The 16,530-nt window shown below is 48.0% G+C and overlaps 2 protein-coding genes across 6 annotated transcripts in view; both read left to right on the top strand.

The window, feature by feature from the left end:
• The window catches only part of SLC8A1 (solute carrier family 8 member A1), a 138,007-nt gene extending 123,914 nt beyond the window's left edge, over positions 1-14,093 (top strand). For 3 of the 5 annotated variants that reach the window (XR_003397955.1, XR_003397954.1, XR_003397953.1), the window contains 2 exons: positions 1,607-5,453; positions 10,383-14,093. Coding sequence is in view for 2 of the 5 variants with exons in the window: in XM_026844276.1 (XP_026700077.1) it covers positions 1,607-1,983 (377 nt within the window). In the remaining 3 variants the exon portion in view is untranslated. Of the gene's footprint in view, positions 1-1,606; positions 9,925-10,382 lie in introns of those variants that run through there. The other 2 variants (XM_026844277.1, XM_026844276.1) reach the window with 2 other exon arrangements.
• Positions 14,094-16,301: 2,208 nt separating this feature from the next.
• GINS1 (GINS complex subunit 1) overlaps positions 16,302-16,530 on the top strand; it is a 4,602-nt gene continuing 4,373 nt past the window's right edge. Inside the window, exon 1 of the mRNA XM_026844699.1 lies at positions 16,302-16,476. Within this exon, the coding sequence (XP_026700500.1) occupies positions 16,302-16,476 (175 nt within the window). The remainder of the gene's footprint in view (positions 16,477-16,530) is intronic.

The following is a 16,530-nucleotide window of genomic DNA, read 5'->3' as shown; positions in this document are numbered from 1 at the left end:
AAAAGCAGCAGAACCAAAAGGAATAACCGATTTGGGCAAGGAACAGAAGAAGGAGCATTTTTTAGACCTCTGGCACTAGAGTTTTTAGATGTGAGGTTGGCAGGGCTGTCTCACACCCTTGACAGTGAAAATCTTCCCTCCTACTTTTGTTGAGAAAAGGTGTTGTTTAAGAAATTCTTTTTAGGATACATTTGGCTACTCTTACTTGAACTAGCAGACCATGTTGTGTTATCTGGGTGCTAGCTGGGCTCCTCCACACCTGCTTTCCAGAAGGTGGGCAGTCATCAGATGAACATAGAGTGAAATCAAGACCAACGGGGACCTTCCCTGCACTAAAAGCACCACTCAAGCTTGCAGAAGTGCCACATGGTTGTTTCCACACTCTGGCTATTGCCCCATCTCTCCTTCCACAGTGGCAGATGGAGAGCCACAGGGGCATCAACCCTATTACTGCACCATGATCAAGGCTGAGAACAAAGGGAAATGCCTTTCCCTTCCCTCAGCAGTCAGATGCATATGCATGGGACCTTTTTAAAAAAATAAAGCAGCTTTTGATTTTTTTGCTGAAAATGGCCCTTGTTGTGCCCAACCCTCCCTGTTACATGAAATTGGGTCTTTGTGCTGGGTATTCACTATCTCAGCTTAGAGCCCCACTGGGAAGGAGTGTTAAAGGAAACTCTACGAAATTAAAAAAACATGAAATCTGACCTCACTATTTTCTTTTTCTGAGCCACACTCTGCTGCCTGTACCCAAGGTGATCTGGGGTTGCAGATGTGTTAAGGATTCATCTTCTCATAGTTAGCTGAGAGTGTTCACCTAGACAAAACCCAGATGCTAATCCCCTCTCCTGCCTACCACCCCTGTAGATCCAGAGTGGATTTCAATGTAAAATCAGCACTTCCCTACAGTGCAGAGCAGTGGTGTGCTGGTCTACTTGATACAAAATCTGCCATGAAAAAGGCCAGCCAAGTTTTATCAGAGCTCTTTCACCACCAGTATTAAAGCTGGTGGAGCACCTGGACAAGCATACACCCACCTGCATGGTTTTTTTCTACCCAAGGGGTGAAAGATGACCACTCATTTACCAGAGTGTCAGGGTCTGCACCAGACACTGGACTTCAGTGAGACAAAAGGTCTTAGAGAGACATCATTAAAGCAAACACAGAAACACAAATACAAAACTTTGGAGGACCTGAAGAATAGATACAAAGCATTGTGGCTCCCACAAAACTTTTCCAAGCTTTTCAGTTCTTTTGCAAGTCAACAAATTAGTGGATGTGGGAGAAGGGGCCAACACAGTGTAGCACTGGGAAGTGTTGTCTTTTGCTTGAAGAACCGTCGGGCATCTGGGGCCATACTGGGGGAAACACCTTTTTTCTGGACACTGAGATTTCCCTCCTGGGCATTTTTAGACCCTGATTGTCACTCTGCCTCTGGCTAGCTGTGGCCTTCCTTGAGAGTGCCCATAGATGGGGCTGTACCCTGTCCCTTTATCCACTATCTTCATTACCCAAGTGATGTCATTGACATTTGTCCCCACACTGCCTTCTGCTGTCCTTCCTTACCTGGCCCTTTCCTGAGGGATTCTCTGCTTTCCCTTTGCAGACACATTTGCCAGCAAAGTAGCAGCGACACAGGACCAGTATGCGGATGCCTCCATCGGGAATGTCACCGGGAGCAATGCCGTGAACGTTTTCCTGGGCATCGGGGTGGCCTGGTCAATTGCAGCCATCTACCATGCAGCACACGGACAAGCTTTCCAAGTCTCGCCTGGCACCCTGGCCTTCTCTGTCACCCTCTTCACCATTTTTGCTTTTATCAGTGTGGGCGTGCTGCTCTACCGGCGGAGACCCGAGATTGGAGGTGAGCTGGGTGGGCCACGGACTTCCAAGCTGCTCACATCCTCACTTTTTATCCTCCTCTGGCTCTTGTACATATTCTTCTCATCTCTGGAAGCCTACTGCCACATAAAGGGCTTCTAAAGGGACAATCAGAGATAGTAAATATATATATATATCTATATGTATCTATATAGAGTGATATATAGGTATAGATATAGATATAATGCCGTATATAATGAACAGAGAAAGAATAAAAGAGATTTGCTATGTTCACACACCTGCTGACGGAAAGCAGCTTTGGAGCATCATTTGAACTAGGCAGGACCCCAAATCCAGCAGGGCCCCTTCCAGGGCAGCAGTCCCAGGCAGGAGCCCAGCGGCAGGGCCCTCTCTGCAACTCTACCAACAAGAGCAGCTGATAGCCACCAAGCCTTTTCCATCGCTCTCTCCTGCCTGCTGGCCCCCCAGGAGGATGGATGCGAAGGCAGCTGGGGCGTATTGGTACAGGGAAGGCCAGAGTAGCTGGTGAGAAACAGAGCAGTGGGTGAGGGAAGGAGAGGAAAGCAAGGGTCCTGATCTCCAACCACCATCTGCCTGCCTTTGCCACTTGGGAACATCCCCTCTGGCCCCCCTGTTGGAGAGAAGCAAGAGACCAGACTGAAGACAAGGGGTAATTGGGAGCTTTCTAAGGATAGAACACAAACCGTTTTTGTCATTGATTTGAGGTTGTTTTAGAGTTTTTTGTTTTGGTGTGTGTACAACTAGCATTTACCCCCCAACATGCCCCTTGCCTTTCCCCCCTCCATGCTTCAGGGATGCGCCACCGCAACCTCGTGTCCAGTGTCCTAAGCCGAGGCTGCATGGAGCAGCGAGGGCTTTCCTCCTGCCTCATCTGCCTCCTCGGGCATGCTGCCGTGGTACTTGTAACATTTGCATGAATGAAATGAACCCTATCTGTATATAGCATCCTATAGCGGTAGTCCTTCCAGCCATGTGGATTGAGCATTGCAGATACAAGTGTTTTCTTTTCACCAGGTTTTATTTATTTTAGTTAGTTTAGTTTTGCCATAGGTTTTTGTTCATTTGTTTGTTTCCTCTTAGTGGGTGTAAAAGGAGGGAAAACTGTTCCTATTTATTGCTCTGCACGTGGGTCCACAAGAAGCAATAACAGCCATGCAGATGTAGGTTTTCAGGGGAGGAAAGCCCACACCCCAGAGACTGCAGGCTCCATCCCCCTGCATGGTCGGAATCCCCCCCTGACAGTGGCCAGTCCAGGACATACTGAAGGCCTCCACTGCCCACTAGAGGCTTTACACAAGGTCCCAGGAAGCCTGAGTGGGAAGAGCAGCATCCAAACCCAAGGAGGACAAGCATGGGCTGGCTCTCAGCACCTCGTCTGCCTCTGCCTTTATAGCCAGTGGCTGCCTCAAAACCCTTTGGCCTCCTGCTATTCCCTGTGTCCCCAAAGGTCTAGTGACAGCCCCTGTTTCTAAGCATTAAGCCATCAGGATCAGTCCCCAAAGCTGGTCCTTCCCTACAGCCATTTGGAGGCAGAATAATTCAGCATAAAGGCTGAAGGGCTGTAACAGATCTCTTATGCCACTGAGGGTAACCAGGAAGGGTGCTTCAAGGAAAAAGGCCACATTTTGCACTGTTCAAATCTGAATCGATGGGAAGGATGAGATAGGGAGGTGTAACTCAGCATCACCCCCTGACTCCAGCAGCGTGGGCTGAAATAGAGAGCCGAGCCCAGGAGAGTGTGGGTGTAGAGCTTCCCTGAGTGCAGCACAGGAATGACATTGTGCACTGATGTTGAGAGACATCTTCTTACCCTACACCCTTCACCAGGCTTCCTGGAGTCCCAGCCATGCAAATGCCCAGCCTGCACAGCCACTGGTGAGCTCTTCCCACCCAGCTGAAAACCACATCTGACACTTGTACCATGACTGATTGGTTGGGGGTATTTGTACTTATTTTGAACAATCTGTGGAAAATTTGATTAACCTGTTGTAAGATTTTTATCTAGGAATATGAAGCTGTGGGGTTACTTTTTCTTCTCAAGCCTTCTTTTCCCTTTTAGTGGGGTTTGGGGGTTTTCTTTTTGTTTCTCATTGTTTTGGGGGAAGAATCAAACACAGGCACAGGTTGTTCATGTTTATGGTTACCTTTATGTACAATTATTTCATTTTCATCTGTTTGGCTTCATTGATATTTCTTTATGTGTATTGCCCACCACTATAAGCAGTGAGTCCACTAACTGTGATGATGGTACACAATGGTACACAATGCACAGACAAATAAAGTTTGTAATGTTTCCTGATGGATCCAGTAGTGCTCCGCCATATTCTCTATGGAAAACCCTTCCCTCCCCTCCTGTTGTCTCTCCTCACGTTGTACCCATCTCTTCTTTACTTAGTGGTTTGCTTTTGCTGTGTTTCTGCCACTGACAGGGGGCAACAGTGTCTCTGAATGCCCACCCTTGCCCCATCTCACTGCTTTCCTCCTGCTCCATCTCCATTGTGCTTCAGGCTCAGTATGCTGGCCCAGCTCTCAGGGGGTTACAGGAAACTGCCCAGGGACAAAGCTGGCAGTGCAACCCTTCTGGGGCCAGGAGCTCTTCCTATGATGGGTCCCCCATCAGTGCTGGCTTGCCCTAGACTTGGAGAAAGCTGTGTACTTAGCAGTTCTTTCTACTTGTATCTACGAGTTATGTAGAAGTGCTCCTGTTCTTCTAGCCTCATGGTGACTTGTGTTGGGTTAAGCCACTAAATAATGTTAAGTCGGAATGCAAGAGATTCAGTACAATGGAAGGGCCCAGGGGTGCAAAAGCAGATCTGAGACACCCCATGAGGTTGCCAAGCAAAGTGGGAGCTTGGGCTGCTCTGGGCAGCTGCCTGCCCGTGCCCCAGTCCAGGTGCCATGGGCTATTTCTGACCCACCGGGCTTGACAGAGTTCAGCCAGGGCTGAGAAGGGGAGAAGTCTCTACATGCCCAGCGATGTTGCACTTCCCCGTGTTTCATCCAGCATCTGTTGAGCTGTCCCCAAATAAATCTTCCCCATGATGCTTCCAAAGTCCCGCTCTAACAGCTGAACTCCCAACACCAGCTCTGGAGATAGGGCCCCAGTAAAGGTTGCCTTTGTCTGATAGGGCTCTCCCTGCTCCTCCCCATGAGTGGTCCTGGGATCTTGCCCGTGCTCCTGGGGTCCTGACTACGCTCCTGGGGTCCTGCCCGTGCTCCTGCTCACGTTCTTGCCCATCTGCTGCTCAGGGTCAGGATGGGGCCGCACAGCTGGTCAGACTGGCACCAACTGCAGTGTCTGACTTTCAAGCTCCACGCTAGAAATGAGCAAAAGGGGAGAGGGTAGGATGCAACTGATTTTGTGGCAGTATGACCACGTCTGTAGAGGCCCAGAGGCAGTAAAATTCCCATCTGCTCATGTGAGGGGATGTGTGGCAGAGCAGGTAACTAATGCACTGCAGCAGCCAGAGGATTGAACATGATCTCTGGGCTGCTCTCACGCAAACCTACCCCTTCCCCACACCCTATGCTGCTTTTTGCCATCCATGCAGCCAGCCCCACTCATGCCTGAGGTGCTGAGCATCCTCCAGGTGAGCATGGATCCGTCTTCAATGCTCTTCAAGCCACAGGCAAACACAGTCAGTCATGTCCGTGTGCTTTTCCCAGGCAGTGAATTATGAAAGCAAAGCAGATCTCCGGACCCAATAATTACATCTACCAAAAGGTGATGTTGGTATTTTATCCTCATCATTTGCTGCTTCAGAATGAATTGCAGTCACTGAAGTCATTAACAAGTCGAATGGGACTTGTGTAGCAGCTCAGTTTAAATAGGCTGTAAATAACTGTTCTGCTTACAGAGCTTTCCAAAGGGAATGATGAAGCACTGCTTGCTTAGGACAAGGCCTAAATCACATAGTAAACACCAGCCTTGTTTATGCAATTATTCTCTGCCAGTCATGTGCTTTTTAGCATCTTTAACAAGCTTATGCAGAGCGTGATGTCTGTTTGCCCAGGAGGCACAGATGTGAGTGACGTTTTTACCTGGCTGTTGCCTTGCCATGCCAAGGAGGGGAATGACTGCTCCACAGAGCCCCAGCCACCTGCCTCCATTTACAAGGGCATAATGCCTGGTCTTCTGCACCAAACTCATCTTTAAATCAAACCCTCCAAATACAAAAGCAAACTGCCCTCCTCTGTGAGACACTCACACCTGGCGGCATGCTGCCAGGAGCAGCAGGAGGGAGCTCAGCCCCTGGGCACAGGCATGTCTTGCCCTCATGCCTTCCTGCCCCATGGGGGTCTCCAGATCCCCTGTCTGATGCCAGTGCTCTCCCATCTCCTCCTTATCCCTGCCAGCCTTCCCACCCTCATTCGCAAGGGAAAAGCAGTGAGCATCTCTGATAAAACCCCAGGCTCAGAGAGGTTGCCAGAAATTCAGCCTCCGTTCATCCACCTGCCCCGGCTGCTCTTACTCATTCTCATCACTTCACTAAAGCCAAAGGCAAACCTTTCCATGGAAAAGGATGCAGCACAGTGCAAAGGACATTCAGAGACAGCCATCCAAATAACACAACAGGCCACTGCAAAGTGCTTGGGGACAAATGGAAGGAGCACATGGAGCAGTGACAGCCCTAAGCATTTTAGCAAAACCATATCCCCAGCTCTTCAGGGGCCAACAGGAGTGGAGGCAAATTCCAGCCACAAGTTGAACACACAGAAAAAGGTGCAAAAGAGCCAAAGACTCTGCATGTCCTTGGTGCCAGCAGGAGTAGCAAACCTGCAGCATCTCAGGACTGAGCCCACCCAAACTGCTACCACCCGCCTGCACCAGGGAACCGCTCACTCCAGAGATGGGAATCTGTCCTCTCCAAATAATGCACCTGCCCATGTGCCACCCATTTCCAGGTAGTCTGTGGTGGCTCTGGAGAGACTGCAAGAGTCATTTGTGCATCTTTCTCCCCTCTTTTATCACTTCTTAAAGGACAAAAGAAAAAAGGTAGGCTTTGAGCCTTTTCTGGTCACAAGTCTGGATGCAGTCTGTTAACTCTCCGTGTTATTTCTGCTACAGGCAGGGAACAAAGAACCAGAGCCTGTGTGTTATTGTAACAGCTATTTTTAAATGCTTGGGTAGGAATCAAGTGCAATGGTATTGGGGGCCATATACGTACCTAAGGAGGAGGCTCAGCTGCATTCCCGAAGGGGCAGAGCTGGGCATAGCCAGAACATGACAGAGAGAAAAAGAGGAAAAACTTAATGTCTGAGGGTATTATTCCAGGAGAAACTCCTGCATTATTTTTCTGTAGGCTTTGACACCCAGGACCATCTGGGGAAGCATATTTGCAGAGCATCAGGAACCTCTCTGGCCTCTCTGAGCATGCAGTGACCAACCACACACACACATACACATGCCCAGCACAGCTGCAGAAAAGCCTGTTTATCTTGTAAAAAAATGACTTGCCCAGGAGAGCATCCAGAAGGATCTGTATTCTTGCAAAAAGCACCAAGGGACAATAAATAAAGTGAGATTCCTCACCTTTGAAGGACTTGAGCCTTTCTCCTTTTTGAACTAGAGCTGCCGAGAACCTCTTGCCAGCCAGCCACACCCCTCATGCAGGGGGAAGGTACGATGTAAATGAAAGGGGCCCACATGGACATGCAGGAGCTGTTGTCATCAAAGATAGCCGGAAGATTGCTGTTACTAGCAGGATTTGCTGTCTACAGCACATCCCTGAGAGCATCCAAGGGGTCTCTGAAGAGTCTTGCTGTCTCTCAGAAGCATCTCAAGAATGGCCAGCCCTGCCTCTGAGCACCCAGTGCCCTCATGGTGGCTCATCACTCTGTCCTGCAGGTCCTGCATCCTCCCTTGGCTCCTTCCCACCCTCACAGTGAACACCAGCTTGGGGGTCCCCTCTCTAGAAGTATGAAAGAGGGAACTGGGGTGCACACAGTTCCCTAAGTGGGTGCTCTAGAGTGTTGCTGGGTGGTGGAGCTGGGTGCTACTGGTGGGATGACAAGCATCAGGGGACACAGGGAAGGGAGAAGTGCCTTGGGGGCCCACAAAGATCTGGAAAACCTATTTTAGGCACTGGCACAGCATGTTCCCTTGCCCCAGCTGCCATGGCTATGGACAAGCATCTTGACTTCTGCACAGCTATAGCACAGCCTCTAGGTTTTTGGCTGTCTATGGGCATCAACCCCAAGTCAGTATTTTTATCTATTCAAAACAGCCCTTGTTCTGTTGTACTGCACTGTGACAGCTCTCCACCCCTCCCAGCACTCACAACCTACCCCCAAGTGTGCAGTTCCAGGTAGTGGTGGGAAGGAGCATTAGCAATGCACCAGGAGCATACCCTACCTGACTTAGTGGTCCTCCAGCATCCACCTTGAGCCATCTTGAGGCCCCAAAATGGCACATAGTGATAATCCAACTTGGGGCTTGCTCTGTGCTGGTCCCACTTGCAGATCCAATTTTGCATGCCCTCTTCCTTCAGGCTCCCTGCAGAGGAGCCTTCTCTGTCTCTCCTGCCCCACAATGGGGAGCTTCCCATGTGGAACAAGTCTCCTCTCTCACTGGACTGAACACCAGTGCTTGTTAGTTCAAGTTTGCTGTCTGTATCTCAGGGCAAAGATTAACCACTCCAAAAGATGGCTTAGACTTGAACCCCTGCAAGCAAAGAACCATACAAGTTTCCACACAGGAGAGACAAACTTCAGCATGCTGAGCCCTTCCTGATCATCACCCAGATCCTGTTACAGCCACTACCCACAGGCACTGTTTTTATTGTGCTGCTGTCCTTCACTCATGAGTTTTTGGAAGACTAAACATTTCTGCTGAATTTTGACTTGTTATCAAATCCCACAGACGCTCCATCTCCACCCCCCACCCCAGCTCAGCCTCTACACTTCCAGAGCAAAGTCCACTTCAACTCCTTTTTTTCAAAATGGAGCCTGTCCTTGGGGCTCTAAATATTCTAAAACTTACCTACCTGCCTAAAAAACTTTCCTGCCCCCGCTTAAAATGAGTAGAGTTTAAGTAAAGCAAGTTGCAGTGGCTTGGGATGCTTATCCACACTTAGGGCTAAAGCTATGCAGGACATGGAGGACTGCCACAAGGTTCTCTCCCTGCACCTCCTGACCTCTTCGTTGAGGTTGGATTTATTTCTCCTCCTTTTTATTCTAACTCAGAGGAGTTCCTCACAGATGACGGTGTGGAGTACAGCCTTGATCTGTTCTCTTGATGAAAATTGGCATGGCAGTCCATGGCGCTGTCATCACCAGGAGTGTGTGCCACTCTGACCCAGCCCACAGCCCCTGGCAGGCTCCTCACTTACAGAAAAGTGAGTTTCTGGCAGGTGAGCTTCTTTGCAGAGATATTTAGAAATGTGGAGAGTTGCTGAGTACTGTAAAATTGCTGCACTAGCACAGGATAGATTGGATCCTGGTGGTGCAAATATGTCCCAGCTTGCTATCAGGCTTGTTTGGGAGCATTAATGAAAGTTTTTGCAAACTACTGGCTTTGTGACTCCCAATGATGTAGGGAGGTGCACAGATTTCTTCTTACTCAATGTAATGCTGAGATGGCTCCCTTGCTTTAAGCTATAGTCCTGTGCATTTCCCTGGTCTTGCCTTTCAGTAAGAGCTGTGATGAGATGCCCCTTGGCTGAACTCCCCCTATACATATGAAAACAAACTGATGCCTATTGTGTCTTCAATTTTTGCCCCATGTTGCTTTCTTCATCTTCCAAGCTCTTGAGAAAATGTGCTCACGCAGCAAGTCATGCAGGAGACATGTACCACTTCTAGGAACTCTAGAGAGTAAAAGATTGCAGTAATACCTTTTACAGTATAGTTGCTACGTTAGCAAGAAAGAAAATGCTATTTATTTTTTCCCTGACGAAACTTAACTAGCAACAACACTTGTTCAACTTCTTTTTTCTGTAATGCTTTAAGCATTAGGAGGCACAGCTCTGCAAATAATGGAGTTTTCAAGACTACCTGTTGAGGACATTGTTCAGCAATCCAGCAGAACAATTTTATTTGTGGATGGAGGGGAGAAGTTGGTGAATTGTCACAAGTTTCCTAGCTCCTGCTGAAAGAAACACATACATGCTGGTAAAAGCCGCAAAATGCTGAGTTGAGTACAATGCAGCCCTCTGTATCCCAGATCTCTGTGCCAAAGAGATACGGCATGAGGTTGTAAAATCAAAACTATGACTTCCTGAAGACTACTCAGCAGTGATGGACATCTTTATACCTACCACTGTCCCTAGAATATAGAGAGAGGTCTCTGGTACACCTGGTGTTCACCAGGTGTGAATGTCACCATTAAACGAGCAAGGAAGGCTATGGAGAACACCCCACACTATCTCTCCTCCACCCCAACAAACAAGCCCATGGGTTAGTCCCAGTGAGAAGCAGTCAGAGTGCCAGGGAGCAAAGCTGTCAGCAGGAAAGCTCACATGTCTCAAAGGCGATAGGTTCCCCACAGGACTTTGCTCTCCACATCACTGCCATGGCAGGCAGAGCCAAAGGAGAGGCCTAGGCTGTCTATGTTTGTTCATGTGACAATCAGCCCTGATTTCAGCCAGAGAGGCCTGCAGGGAGTGGCTGTGATACTCTGAAGGAGTGGGAAATGAGATGAGATTTAGTCAAAAAATGATGCAGGAGTAATTTAGATCTGTTAATAATTTTCCATGGTAATTAAGTGGTCCAGTTGTCTCAATGCTTGAGTGACCACTCTGGTCCTCAAAAGCTGTTTCCACACACTTGAAACACAGGGAAAGCAACTGCTCCTCTTTCTAGAGTAGAAAACAGGCTGTTGCTATGAGCTTGGATGGGACACAGAAACACATCTGTCTCGACAGTGATCTAATTCAAATCAGCAGCTGCTTCCACTGCCCCACTTGGGAGTGGAGGGACACGCAGGCAGGGAGGTGGCAGCTGCCTGTGCAGCCTGTCCCAGGGATGTTGGATGCTCTGCATGTGTGAGGCAGCCAGGACCCCCTATAATGGCAGGACACAGGAGAGAAAGAGTTCAAAGTGGTCCCAAAAAGGGAGGGGAACAGCTAGTGGCTGGATGCAGTAGGCCTGTTGTTCTGGGGCACAGGTAACATGCCTCACTGGCAGGTAACCAACCTCAGCACTGCCAAGGCAAGGTTGTCCTCTGGTGGTTTTGGTGTGTTGGAGCACATCAATGATATGCTCCAAAAATGATGGGTCAGCTTTCCTGCTCTTCTCTGACAGCAGCCACTGTGCCCTCACTCAGCAGCACAAGGGGAGCTCCCCATTGTCCCAGGAGCAGCACAGGGAGGACAGGCAGGGAGGAGGCGGCCACCACCTTTCCTAACCAGTCCAAAGCACTGGTCAGCTCAGCCACCCGTCATGGTCACCCCCCACGTCCTGTGTCACCCATCACCCTGTGCATCCTCCCCCTCAGAGCTGTAGGGCACTCTAAGGCAGACAAACTCCTTCTAGAAGAGAGAGAGAGAGAGAGAGAGAGATACCTGACGGCCTGACACACCACCCGGTCCCCACCAGGCAGGGAGACCCCAGCTGGGCAGAGCCAAATTTTTCCAAAACAGGGCTGAAAGGAAAATTTGCAGAACTGGCTTGCCTGGAGACAGAAACCAGAGCATGGGGCATAAATTCAACCCCACCTTCCCATGGCCACCTGCACCACACCTAGCACCATAAGTCAGCACTGCCTCAGCAAAGTGAAGCCCCTGCAATGGTGGGTTACAGCTGAGGGTCACCCCTGGGCACAGCAGCTGAAGCCTCCCAATCTCTCTCTCTCTCTCATGGTTCCTAAGTTTAATGGCAAAATGCAGCTACACTATTTGAAAAGCCATAATATTTGTTGGTATAACTCTTTTATTACTGTCGATTTATATATATTTGTTGATAAAAGAGGTCATCTTGGGAGACACTTGTAGTCTACTGGGAAATAATTATCCTATGCTGTATATTCTGTACATGCTGTATAAACAAAGCAAAATAGTTAAATCTAAATGTTCGGTGGACTTGGTGGCATGTGCTGGAGAGGGAAATTGCAACCAGACAAGCTCCCTCCTGGGGCCACCATGGCTCAGGCTTGGGGTCCCTGGCAGAGTCACCAGCCTGCTGGGGTCCTGGTCAAAGCCCGGGGCAGGATCTGGCCACAGTGCAAGGGCAAAGCCTGCGGCTCCCTGGATGCTTTTCCCCATGCAAAACTGAAAGAAGACAACTGCAAATGAAAACGGCTGCCCTTGATCTCCCTCCTGAGTAAAGCACAGGACCAGGTACACCCTTGTTTGTAGAAACTCTCAGCACAGCAAGTCCAGTGTCGTGCACCCATTTCCCTCCTCTCCTGTCCAGGGTGGAAACCCTTCGACCACCACCCAGCACGACATCTCTAAGCCTTATGGTCAGAGAGAGACGATTCCCCATGGGGGATGTCCAGCGGCGGCAGAGACTGTCTCTGAGCATCCAGCTCCTCCGGCTCATTTCCATGTTGCCCTCCCCAGCGTGTTTTATGACAGTGATGAGCTGTGACCTTCTAACCTGACACCTGACCTGTTAGAAAACCTGTTTCATATTTTCTGTGGTATCAATCTACAACTTTTGAAATCATTGGAGACAGTTGTGGTAGCCTAAAAATTGTGCTGAGCTCATATATTTTTATATTTGTGGTGTTTTCATATTAATAGAGAATAGTGAACCAGTAACCCTATAGCTGAAAGTGAACTATTCAAATAAATAGACAACTGCAGAAAATATTTGAAAAAATAATTTATTTGAAATATTCTGCCAAAGATAGCTCTTTAATGATCTGTAAAATGTTGTTTCTCTCTTTTTTGCTCTGAATGTCATTGTGAAAGCACCTTTCTTCCCACTATCTTTTGAAGATTTGCTTTTTTGTATCTTGTAAGGGCAAAGTTTTTTTTTTTTTTTTTTTTTTTTTTACCAGAGCAGTAAATAAAGCAGTAAGGAGGCACGAGACAACTTTATAAAGGTGATAAATGGGATCCAGTAACAATTACTCTGAAAATCAGGTTTCTCTCATGGACAGATGGGTTTCAAAGCCCAGGACCGTTCTCTATCAGGAAGGCCTCAGCTGCAGCTGCCTTTGCAGCTGTGTAGCTTACCTGAAGGAGTGAAATCTCTCAACTGTCCATTTGCAGGCTCAGGGCATTTGGACACCCTCGGGGGTAACTTCTGCCTCTTCTTCATGAGCATGATACCTTTATTAGTTCTTAACCAGCCCTGTGGCACATGGGTGAACCTTGCTCAGGGCTTTGCAGTGCTTCAGCCTGATGAGGTCTGGACCCCTCCAAAGCCATACCCAACACTAGCAGCAGATATAATCCCGCTGACACCTGGATCTGTCCCCTTCCCCACATGGGGACAGGGGTGGGGGAGATCCGGCAACTGTGGGACATAATACCTTAGCAAGGGGATCCATCCTTGCAGATATGTGTTAAAAAGGGGGATGTACGGCCCTTTACTAGTGAGAAGCTGCCCAGATCAGTCTGTTCAGAAATTACAAGATTTCTTTTAAGATGTAAGAATCTTATTTCCCTTACTCATTTCTTCCTCTTGAAAACACTTTCCAATGCTAGGAAAAACCTTCATTATCTTCGGTGATTCCCAAGACTGTTGCAGTAGAAATACATCCTCAGCCACATCCGTTAGGCTCCACCATATCAGAGATATTTTTGGCTCATTTTTTTTTGCTTCTAAGCACATTTGCAGTTTCTTAAATTTTTTTGGTCATAAAGGCCTGGAGGAATTAATTGGTAATAAAGAAACGTGGGCCCTGTTCCAGTGAATGGGTTTCCGCATGCATTCAACTTCTGACTCACCAAAGGTCAGGCACGTGTGCCAGTGCTTTATCAGGCAGGCACCCAGAAACTGAGACATGACATGCAGTTTCTAAGCCACGGGGTGTGACAGGAGCACTGCCAGCCCCCAGGTGCGGGTGTCAGCGTGGTAAAGCACATGGCACAGTCTGTAGCTGTGGGAACCATGGGCCAGGGAATTTTTGTTCCTCTGTGCAATAAGGTCTCTGAATCTGGGGTTACACAGCTGCTGCATTGCAGGGAAATGCAAGTGAGCCAGGGAAGACAGTTGTGAGAAGAATTGGGTTTCTGATCACTGTGCATTTTGTTAATTAGTAAATTAAAATAGTTTTATTTTTACCAAAAATAATCTTTATTCCAGTAAAGACAACTGTTGACTTTATATATATATATATATATATATGTGTGTGTGTGTGTGTATATATATATATATATATATCTATCTTATTTGAATGGTTTATATCCTGTTGCTCTAACTACATAAAATGGAAACATGTTGCAAGTTGTATCATTCCAATGTACAAAATAAATGACTTCTCCCTGCATGCTGCCTGGGTATGTTGTGATTTGAATTAAGAGTTATATCTGAATTGCCTTATTCAAGAGGTTGTATGTTACCTAACTGGGGAATGACCTGGCAATGTTCATCACATTACATATGTACTTGATGCTGTGTTTTGTCAAATTCAGATGAGTTGTCTGTCATCTATGTACTTTGTGGGAGACCTTTTATCTTGTTAAAATGTGATATGTAAACCTCTCATTGCCTGAAATAGTTGTATAAATCAGTGTCTTCAGCTGTTTTCCTAATTTTATCACATTTCCTAACACAAAATATAGATGTTTATAAATTCTTCATTCATTTTGTCTATTTTTATGTGAGAGGTTTTTTTAATCTGGCAAAGGAGTACGATAAGGCAGCTTCCCCTGAATTTTTCAATCAAGGCTCAGTTGCATTTCTATCCCTCAGCAAGATGCAACAACCAATTTTCAGCAGCTACAATTGGAATTAGGGACATATGTTTATTGCTATTATCTCTTCTAGCTCAGATGGGCTATTATCACTGCAGAACACAATCACTAATGACAAGCCACATGTGATGCTTCTTTAGTGGCAGCCCTCTGGGCACCAGGCACTTTGTAGCAGCTTCTTCAGGCCCCAAACCTCTGCCATGCCACAGGTTGAGGGGGAATGGAGAGGGTAGAATCCCCTGCCAAAGCTAGTCAGCCTGGAGGAGAGAGGGGAGAGATGCTGCTTACTCATCCTGGCTCCAAGGCACTTATTCTCCACACACAAGGCACCCCAAGACTGCGCTATCAACCCTCCTGTGTGACATCCCAGCCATAAAATTACATCTGCTCTATTCATTAACCTTGTGGCTGCAGCACGTCTCTGAAGACAAACAACCTGTCCTGACACTGCATTGTGCAAAGTCCTCCCCCACTGGCTGCTCCTACAGCATTGGCCAAAGCCACATGTGTGTTTTTTTCTAGCTTTGGTTTCCAGCTGTGGGATCATGTTACTCCAGGGCTGCCTAACAGCAATGTGCTCCCCATCTAGACACCAGTATACCCCATACAGGTCAGATCCTTTGGAAAACAGGCCACAAAGTTGAAGGAAGTTGTACAAGGTAGGCACAAATCTGTTGTGGTGGCAGCACAGGGACAAGAGGTGATCCAATACCTCCCGCAGTGGGGTTCAGCAGCTCTGCTGAGTCATACATCTTGTCCCCCCCACGACACAACTGCTGTGTCTCTTAGCCGCAGCACCACACGGCCAAGAAATGAGTCTGTTTGAGGGACAGACCCCCAGCAGCCCATCTCCAGCTCTCAGATAACTGTATTTCCGGGCATTCTACCTCCATGCCTAAAATGCCAAATAAAACAGTTGTTGAGAGGAGAGCAATTAAAACACTATGGCCTGAGCCAGCCATGGTCCCTGCTCAGTTGTACAGTTGTCACATTATCCTAAACACAAGCAGCATAAATCTTTCAGACATACAAAACCACACTGAGCTGTCTCAATCATTATGTAAATGCCCCACTGTGCCCTCCCCACTCCTCCAGTTTTTGAGCATCTCTGCATAAATTTTTCTGTATATAACACTGGTCATTTTTTATGTCTAGTAACTATAGAAACACATGGTTAGGGAAGTAAATTCCTCGAGCAGAACAAGCCATAGTCCTGGGTTATTAATTCCTTTCACAGGGCTTTGAGTGCTAAAAAATTTCCTGTTCCATTCAGAAATGCACTTCACCTTTTTTTCTTTTCCTTTAGTTCTGGCAAGCTTCAGGTCTGAAGGATTCTGCTGACCAAAGGGAGATGCACCAGGAAGGGCTGGGATAGTGCAGGGAGGAGGTTGTCAAAGAGCCAGCTGTGTGCAGCACCCCAGAGAAGACCAAAAAGAGGAATGGTGAAACCAGTTTTGCTACAGGCACACGTTTTTCTGTTTGTTTAGTTTTTTCTTAAAGTGTGGGGTACAAATGCTAATTTTTGCTTATCCACCCAGGGGGTCTCAGCAAGACCCCAAAAGTGACGAGATCCCCAGGCAGGGGCTTGCACAGCCCCAGGTGTGCAAGGGGACACCCTCGGGGACGAGGATGGGGCTTGGCCGCAGTGAACCCGATCCAGTACGGCAGGAGCACTGCTCTAAGCCACGGCTGGGCGGGGGCCCCCCGGTTGCTGCCCTTGGCGCAGAGGGCCACCTTGGGGTGGGAGGCCAAAAAAAAGGCAGAAACAGGAAAAGTGAAATTCCAAATAAGTCTCAAAACGGGGGTGGGTGAGGAGAGGGATTAGAGCCGGGCTTGCCCCCGCCACGAGGACAACGGC

The sequence above is a fragment of the Athene cunicularia genome, assembly GCF_003259725.1.
Source record: "Athene cunicularia isolate RWA chromosome 3 unlocalized genomic scaffold, athCun1 chr3_part1, whole genome shotgun sequence".
Taxonomy (NCBI): Eukaryota; Metazoa; Chordata; class Aves; order Strigiformes; family Strigidae; genus Athene; species Athene cunicularia.
This window is presented reverse-complemented; position numbering and strand designations above follow the sequence as displayed.